The sequence below is a fragment of the Nelumbo lutea genome, chromosome 1 (genome assembly GCF_056320005.1).
Source record: "Nelumbo lutea isolate HS-2025 chromosome 1, American lotus-T2T, whole genome shotgun sequence".
In the NCBI taxonomy this organism is placed as follows: Eukaryota; Viridiplantae; Streptophyta; class Magnoliopsida; order Proteales; family Nelumbonaceae; genus Nelumbo; species Nelumbo lutea.
Window position 1 is genome coordinate 171,860,849 of NC_142684.1, and position 9,337 is coordinate 171,870,185.

Below are 9,337 nucleotides of genomic sequence, written 5' to 3' on the forward strand. Positions count from 1 at the left end.
TTCAGGTATATAGACATATAGTGGGTCAAAAAAGGAAATCTCTTCTCTCTGTCTGACCAGCTGAGGGCAATTAAGTTTAATAGAAGGTAATATTGTTGATATCATTCATTTCTTTTATTTATCATTATCACTATTAATATAAATCTAGATTTTTATATCTATGCTTTTACTAACTGAATTAAGCGTTTATACTACTTCTCAAATATATTGTGATATCATGATTTTGTCTTTCATACTTAGTTCTTAATACTTACCAGTTTCATGTATTATAAATTTTGAAGAATTAATCCTCACAGGCCACAGATGAGAATTTGAAACAATGGATTTCAAGGCCGAGGATTTTGAGTATAGGGTTCAGATCAATCAATACAACGTATATAGACATGATGATACATTTTTGTTTTGGCTTTGGATTGATTAAAATTCTCAATCAATCTGAAATCTGAAGTTGACCCATCTTGAACCTAGTTAAAAGAACCCCACCCATTACGTTACCTGTATAATTAATATTGGAAAAAGACTCATGCACGTAGTTACAAATAAAGATAGACATGATATCGTGAGGGCAGAAACTAGCTCTCCCTCTTAATTAGTGGCTACTGCCTACAAACCTCTAACTCATATATTTGGACATATAAATGACATCAAATGGATGAAACAACTGGCGCTGACAGCAAGGTAATAACCAAACCTCAGCCACATATATACCATGCATATAGACTTCATTATTTCTGCCTAACCCGGCTCGGCCCGGCCAGCCTGAAAGTTAGGGTACATATAATAAGTTCTTATATATTCTTTCTGTAATTTTTATTACAAAATTAAATAAAAAAATTATTTTATAAAACATAAATTTTACTAATTTATACAAGGAAGTTTAGGTGCCTGGCCTGGCTTGGCCCGGGCCATAAAAGCTGTTATTACCCCGTAAAACCCCGGCCTGGGCCATGATCATATCCCTAACCAAGGAAGCTTGGGTGCCTGGCCTGGCTTGGCCCGGGCCCCAACTTGAACATATATTATAAGGCTGGCCCCGAGTGTCGGGGCCAAGCCGAGCCTGGGCCATAAAAGCTGTTATTACCCCGTAAAACCCCGGCCTGGGCCATGATCATATCCTTAATCAAGGACACATCCCTTTTTTTTCCCATTGAATTGATTTTAAATTTTTGAAGCAAGGTTCAAAATATTGATATGCCCAATATGTTGGTAGGACCGTATTGATGCTTCTTTGTTTTTTTACTTTTTCTTTTATTTTTTCAAAACTGGTTCAGCCAGTTTAATGCTCCTCCACCCTCTGAACTGGTCAGAATCTTGATACACCCTCTGTAGGGACATATCAGAGTAATCCCAAAACAATACTATCAGTTGATACAGACTGACATGTATCGATATTTAGACCTTCTTTTAAAGATCCGGCTGGGCATTTCATCAGTTATTATTTCTGTTTCTTTTTTTTTTTTTTTTATTACGCAAGTTCCATCTCTTTTAATGTAGATAATAAAGAAAATAAATCTTTCATCGTAAGAATGACAAAAATACTGCTCAGATATTTCACTCTGAAAATTTATTTTCCACCCATTACATTGAAAAGTGACAACAAATGGGGCCTTAAGGATGGGGACATTTCTTTGTAGTTTGTAGTTGTTGATCAAATTGTTTTACTAATAAAATAATACTCAAATTGATTTTAGAAAATTAATTATTGATCAATCAGCAGATTGCTACATGTGTCCATATCTTTGGATTGCCCACACCAAATCAAGCTAGGATAATAGCTGCATGAGAAGTGAAAGCAACATTGTTGAAGAGAGTATAAGGAAGTATTAATTGTCCTTAAAAGACCACCAAAACCTGAATGAGTTAAATCTATAAAGTATCCTGGTTTTATTAACTTTGTATTAGTTTGTTACTAATTACACACTCCAATCTTAAGGATGCTGAGCAACGGGCAATAAGGTCAATCTCATCTTATAATATGTCAAGGAAAAGAAGCCCGTTTCTGTTTTCATTTCTTTCTTCATTTGGCCCGTGTTGGTTGAAGTGCAAATTTTGATCAGGTGTAGATATTTTACCCAGTTTAGTTTTGCACTTGATACAAATTTGGGATTCTTACTTGACACACAAAATTTGTAGTTTTTGCCTCCTTTGCACTCATTGGCATTTTGCATCCCAAAATGTGATTTTTGCACTAGCTTCTACTTCAATTCTATCTCATATAAAGCCTGCAGGTTCATATCTTCTTGCATCCTACCTGATTCATGGATAGATAGCCATTCTTCTAGGTTCCTACCTCCATGCTCTTTCATTTAAAGTAGAAATAACTTCATTTTACTACTCATCACAAACAAATAAGACAAAGTCAAATCTGAAATAAAAGTAGAATTTACATTGGGCCTTTCTGCACTCCCTTGCATTTACACCAGTGCAAACAAACAAACTGAGCCTTAATTATGATTCTTTGATGGCCTTTGCTTTTTCTAGTCTTAGCAAATTGCAGCACAATGATGAATAGCAGAAACACCATACAAAAGTAGTTCATCAGTTTGGGCTTTAGACACAATAAAGTTCTTATGGATATAAGTTTTTTTTTTTTTTTCTTTTTCCCTTTTTCTTTTACTTTCTAAAAAAATATGTGAGGACTGACATGGCCGACCAAAGCGTCCATCTCAGAAGAGTCTCTTTTAGAGAAAGAAGAAACCCTTTATAAAGCGCAACATGGACACTTCTTCTCTGTCCTCATGATAGTGCAGTTCCGTGTTGGTGTGCATGGGCGCGGGTGCGTTTGCATGAGCAAATGCATTAGAGATTGATTCCTTTTTTTTTCTTTTTTGCAACTACAAATCGAAGGCTAGCTAGATTTGAGGGATAAATTCATCTGCACCACGCTCCACAAAATGTCAAAAGACATACTAATCTGATGGCAACAGTGAATAACTAGTTGTCTCCCTAGCATTACAGCAAGGTTGTCATCAAACACATGTCTGTGCAAAGTGATAGAATGGCCCACCTGAGGATGAGAAGGATGAACGAAATTTCCATTTACTGTTTATTAAAAAGAAAGGGTGATGACTGATGAGCCAGGTGATGTGGGGAAGTTGGTCTTGTTGTGCTTGAGCCAGAAAAAAAAAAATACAATAGCTTAAGAAGGAATATATGCTAATAATAATTAGGGTTGATATAAAGCCATTAATTTTTAGAAGAATATTAATTTGTAGACTGATATCCACCAAATTTTCTTTACTAAATCAATGGTATTCGAAAGCATTAAGCTAAAAGACTTATCAATTGTGGATTCATTATTTTATTGAAAATGAACAAATAATTGATTAATTAATACCCTTTTTGTATTTATTTCATTTTTCCTGGACAATTGATCCTATCGATAAAAAAGAGTAAGAGCTCAAATCGTCAAACAAGGAGGTTGAACAACCACATCCCTTAATTGGTCTCAAGGGGTTGGACTCAGGCTTCCAAACTACATCAATAATTGGCACTAGTGATGTGGACTCGGTTGAATCCAGAAAGCTTGATTTACAATCAAAGAAAGAAATCAAGTAGTTGATAAAATGCATTAACCTAGAAGTAATCAATCAGAAAACAGGAAGCCTAGTAGTACAAGCCCACCTTAGCTGAGCTAAGTCAAGCCAACCAAGCCAGACCATCCAGCATGCTAACCGAAAGTAACCGTCAATCAAACAATAAAAACTCAGGAGTGAAGTTAAAAAGGATTAAAAACAGACCAGAAAATGACATGGGGAGTAGAGAATCCTATTCCCCAATCCCCAAATGGAGTTTTAAATGCAGATGCAGGAAAAGGCCAACCATGAGACCCTCCAACCACATTGTCTCATTTTCACTCCCCTGGTCCCTTGCAACAGGGAAGAAATTATTGCAGATTTATCTGCTACAGGTCCCTCTCTTTGTCTCACACCATAAAAGGGTCTCTCACACACAAGACCCAACACCAGTTGCTGTGGCAACAAAACCAGCAAAACCCCAAGTGAGAAAATAAAGCAGAGGAGCTGCCTCATCATGACTACTAGCAAATCAAGATAGAAAAGCAACCTCAGTTAGCAATAATTCTCTAATCACTTTGCTGCAGTCCTAATTCGTACTTTGGTTTTGATCCTTAAGAGAGCTCCAGAAGTAGAGAAGAGCAGTAAGATGGAGATAGAATTGGTGAAATGCGAGTGTTGCGGATTGAAAGAAGATTGCACTCAGGACTACATTAGTGAGGTCAAGGCAAATTTTAACGGGAAATGGCTTTGTGGGTTGTGCTCGGAAGCTGTTCGAGATGAGGTCAATAGAGGGAAGAAACCATTTGGAATGGAAGAAGCAATGAAAGCTCACATGTCATTCTGTCGGAAATTCAAGTCCAACCCTGCTGTCCGAGTTGCAGACGGGATGAGACAGCTGCTCAGGAGGAGATCAGGGGATTTGTCCTCCCCACAATCGACTACTTCTGCTTCCAAGAAGTACCTGAGATCGGCAAGCACATCGCAAGTCGGTGATGAATCGTCGTTCTCGCTTTACTAGTTCTGATCAGAACCGGGGGGACCTCTTCTGGGTTGGAATGACTCTCCAGCTTTTCGTGGCCAATTTTCTTGTCTTGTACAGGAAACGCTTTCAAAAGAGAAGCTTGAAGCTAGTTTGTCTTTTCTTAAGATGGGTATGTTCTTCATTTTTCCTTGTTTCTTTTTCCCTCTGGAGAAAAGGAAAAACAAGAAAATTTTAAAGTAGACTTATTGAAACTAGCCAACTGTAGAAGAGGGTGAGAAAAAACAGAACCTTTTCTTGCTTTCCAGAACCAAATGTAAAAACATTACTGAAGAACCCAGTTTTGCTTCTTTGTCCTTCACTTCTTTCTGCTGCCCTGCTTTTATTCTGCCATTTCTTCGGTGCTAGCTTTTTTAATATCTTTGCGTGATTCTTGCTACTGGTTTTGCTCTACTTTCTATTCTTTTTTGGCTTAAATTTGATTATATTTATGGTTTACATATTAGATGGAGGGTGGAAATAATGGAATATTTTTCAAGCTTTCAAGAAACCAAAAGCATTTCTAAACCATTGAATTCTCGGTGGTTTCAGAAAAAAAAAGGAGCAGAAAATAAAATATTTGGTTTAGTAGTTGAATCAGGGAGAAATAAGAAGCTTGTTGTTTCTTGATTTTGTTCTTGAGAAACTGAGGTTGCATTGTATTAACTTTATTCTCATGATTTCTTTTTGGTTCAGCTGATTTCCAAAACTAATGAAATCAAGATCAGACCTACATTTGCCCATCCCAACTTTGCAAGCCAACCATGACGGATTGATGGCATGAGATCCAATAATGTCATAGAAAACTATTATTTTCGTAAGTGGTTGTGAGTTGGGAGATGCATCCCCCCAGATTAAACATATTGTATTTTTAATATTTCTAAGTTTGTTGATTCAGTGCTACTCGACTGCACTGGTGTCTGTTTGATCTAGATCACATCTATGGGATTCTAGCACCAGCTACGGGATAAACCCACTAGACAAATTCATAATCCAGACTCAGACGAGATATCTAATTGCATGGGTTGACTCCACCGATCTGAGGGTTCTATGAGATCGATCTGCCTGTGCATTCTTTAGTTCATACAATGAAGATCTCTGTGGAAGGCCAAGCTAGAGCAAGACACTTGAGAAGGGAAAAAGAGACTGAACTAATTAAACTTAAGTTCATACAATTAAAACTGGAAATACAAGGAATTAATATGAATGCTTTGGGGGAGGGGGGGGGGGAGGAGAGAGAGAGAGAGTGGGTGGGGGGAATTGGGGAACTAAGGTTGGTTTTAATTAATTAATTCAGATGAATTTTGTTTTAAGTTTGGGTTTATGAAAATTGTAGAAACTAAATTCTTTTTTCCTGGTCAAAACTAAACTCATTCTAAGAATTGTTTCTTTGAAGCTTTAAAAGAGAATAATTTGGGGTCAAAACTCATTCTCAAAATAGTGATTTTTAGAAGCAGATTTTTAGCCAAACATAACTAAGTTTTCACAAGGAGCTAAAATGAATGCACAGATTTTTCCATTTTGTTGGAATTGTTAGAGGCTCAGTTTGGAAGTAGTGTAGAGTGCAAACCTTGCAGTTTGTACTATTGTGTATATATTTATACTGTACGTATTCTTTCCAAACTGAGCCTTCTATTTCTTACTTAACGCTTGAATTTGTCACTCTCAAGGTGCCACATGTCTTCTATGCACCCTTTGTGTTGGGTAATGGGACCCTTGGTTTCTATGTGTTCAAGCAGGAAAATTGCCCTGAACGTAGACGGATCCAGATTACACTAATCATATAACCAGTTCAGCAGTTGGGTTACAATGGGAAAATGAAAAAGAGAGTATTTAGTTGTGAAAAGACCTGATCATGGACTGGGCTCGGGATTTGTTTTTGTCAAAATTCTAATGGACTTGATTTGAAGTCCGAGCCTGAAATAGTGTCAAATTTGGCCCAAAACCCGACCCGTAAATAAGTCTAGTTATGAATTTAGCTATCACTACAATGAATTAAATCATCAAATTAAGAAATTTCTCCCTTGGTCCGTGTTTGTGTCAAACTGTCAATGCAAAGGGGGCAGGAAACAAATCTTTCTCCGGAAATGCAATTCAAAGATTTAGAGTGAAATTGTTTTCCAGCCTTTCATGTTAGGCAAAGAGAGTTATAATCTCAAAAAAAAAAAAAAAATCGAGTTAGTTGAAAGCTGAGCGTTGATATTGCCAAATACTTTTCTTAGGAGGTACAAATTACAGACATACCGTGGGTCTTCCTGAGACACCTAATACGACATTCCTCATGCTTTTGTTGCACCTTTTAGCCACTGTTTTTAAAATTAGATTGGACCGGACGGTTGGACCGGTGAAAACTGAGAACGGGTCATTTGACCGGTTCTGTTTTTCTCTAAAATTGCTTTTTCCCTTAAAATTATTAATTTTGGTCAGCAAACCACTGAATCGGCCAATTTATCATTTGAACCGTTCGAATGATTTTAACTGTTTTCCAATTTTTAAATTTTTTTGAGTAAATTTTTTAAACTACTCTTATAATTTAATTAATTGATTAAATGTATTCCTACTGTTGAAAATTGATTGGTACTACCTGTTTCTGACAATTGACTAATTCTATCTTTACTGTTTGCATCCATTAATACTCTGTTAAATTTGTATATAGATGACATGTATTGTTTTTTAAAAACCCAATTTTACCCATACCATTTTCTTCCTTTTGACAGAAAATAAGGAACCCAGATTGAGTAAGGTCATTAAGTACGGTTCATGGCTGCTGCTTCTTCTTCTTCCACGGTGGAAGATGAATCCGACGTCGAATTGGGGCACCTATTGGCTCTATTGCTAGAGGAGATGCGACGGAGGGTAAGCAAACACCTAGAACTCCACCGCCTAATTGAGGTTGTAATGGACTTGGGTCGGAAACCTTCGGCTCGGTTCCCCTCCGGCGACTTCGTCCTCTCTGATCATCCCATCACCTTCCAAGACCTCGAGCATGCTACTTCCCAGGTGAGGTGACCGATTTTTTCCTTCTTTTCTTTTTTCTTTTTTTATAAAAAACAGGTAACTGAATCGATACCATGCTATAAATACAATCATACAAAATTATCTCACTGTCGAAAGGAATTATCGTTTTCTTCCTTTCGACAGCAAATAAGGAACCCTGATCTGATTTGGCCAGGCGAAGCTTGGTTTAAAGAAGGCAGTCAGCGACGGAAAGAGGGTGACAAAGAGAAGGAGGATCTCTGCAACAAAACCTGTATCAGGCCCTGCAACCCATGGCGTGGTGGCATTGATGGACTGCTACCAGAGGTAAGCTGGGATTTCGGAAACTCCTCGATCTATACTGGAGGCCAATGCAAGATTGGAGCTGCAAAGATGGACTGTTGCTGGAGGTAAGCTGGGATTTGGCTGGAATTCCTGCAAAGTTAAAGCTACAGCAGCGGATCTGGTGGCAGCAGCCATGAAAGTTCTAGTGAATGTCCCAACGACAACGACAGCTATTTCTGGGTTTATCACTCGGAACATCTTTTTCCCCTTCCAACCTTGTCAAAGCTTCCATGGGCTCATTTTCCTTCTTCTAGGAAAAGTAGTGACGCCTCTCTTAGCATCAACGACTGTGCTCACCTTGAACATTGAAATCTTCCCGCCCTTAGTATTCTTGACTTCACACCCCCGTGTTCCAACCAGGTGACTCCGTCTTTGAGGCCGCCCCTATTTCTTCCTCTTCATCCTCCAACACCATCCATCGAAGCTTTCTAGCCAGTCTAGCAAACAGTGAATCTGACCCTTATGACTTTTGCAGTCAGGGCCTTGGGGAACTCGTGTGCTGCGTCAAGGTCCTCCCATTTCAGGTTTTCTTCTACAACTTGGGTGAAACCCCACTGTTTCGGCAGTTCCAATGACTTTTGCAATCAGATTTTTTTCTAATACTCCATTATTTCGGCAGTTACAGTGGTTCCAATGGTTACAACAAAGAAAATGAGGAGAGGTAGCGGAGGGTAAAATAGTCTTTTATGAATATCTGTTAACAGACGTTAATGACTAAGAAGGATTAATCGATTATCAGAAACAGTAGGAATAGCATCAGTCAATTAGTAGGAGTAGCACCAGTCAATTTTCAAACAGTAATAAATTTATCCCTATTTCTTTTGTCAGAACGGGCTGACCATTCGGGTCAAATGGTCAGACTGTTCGAACCAATAACCGAACCCTGTCCAGTTCGATCACCGGTTGGTTTTTAAAAACTATGCTTTTAACTCCAAATCATCTGCTCTTCTACCAGCCAAATTGACAGTATTTTGACAAACCACCTAGACTCCTCTCTCCAACACATTCACCATTTGAGGATGACCTGTATCTTCTGCCCTTTTCTTCGTTAAATCAAGCAGTTATAATATCTCAAGCTACAGAAGATCAATGATCAGTCAGTCTCCTTGACAGAAATAGTGCAGATGGTGCTCAGTTGTCTTCTGAAGACTGAAGCATTCAAACTTCGAAAAACAACTTGAATTTCAGCAATCACGATTGCAGGTATTGGAAACACGACCACCATGTGCCGATATTCAAAGCTGATCGTGACAACCCAGAACTGCAAGAGCAAAGTTCTCAGACTGTTTATTTGTTTCTCGTTATTGAATAGAATATCTGTACATTTGCTAAAAGACAAATAGAATCTCGAAACATCATAAATGCTGTTAAAGTTTCTTGCGCCATCTCAGTGAAGATAAGACTCTTGTCTGTCCGTCCTTTGTTGCTTATAACAGAATGCATCACTCCTAATCATATCTTTTTGACTACTGATTTAGGA

General features: G+C 38.1%; 1 protein-coding gene across 1 annotated transcript; it reads left to right on the top strand.

Annotated features, from left to right (window-relative positions):
• Positions 1 to 4,030: 4,030 nt before the first annotated feature.
• Positions 4,031 to 4,858, top strand: LOC148879204 (uncharacterized). The gene has a single exon (XM_088960643.1). It carries the CDS (start codon positions 4,165 to 4,167, stop codon positions 4,534 to 4,536), a length of 372 nt encoding a protein of 123 aa, XP_088816769.1. The 5' UTR covers positions 4,031 to 4,164; the 3' UTR covers positions 4,537 to 4,858.
• Positions 4,859 to 9,337: the final 4,479 nt, after the last annotated feature.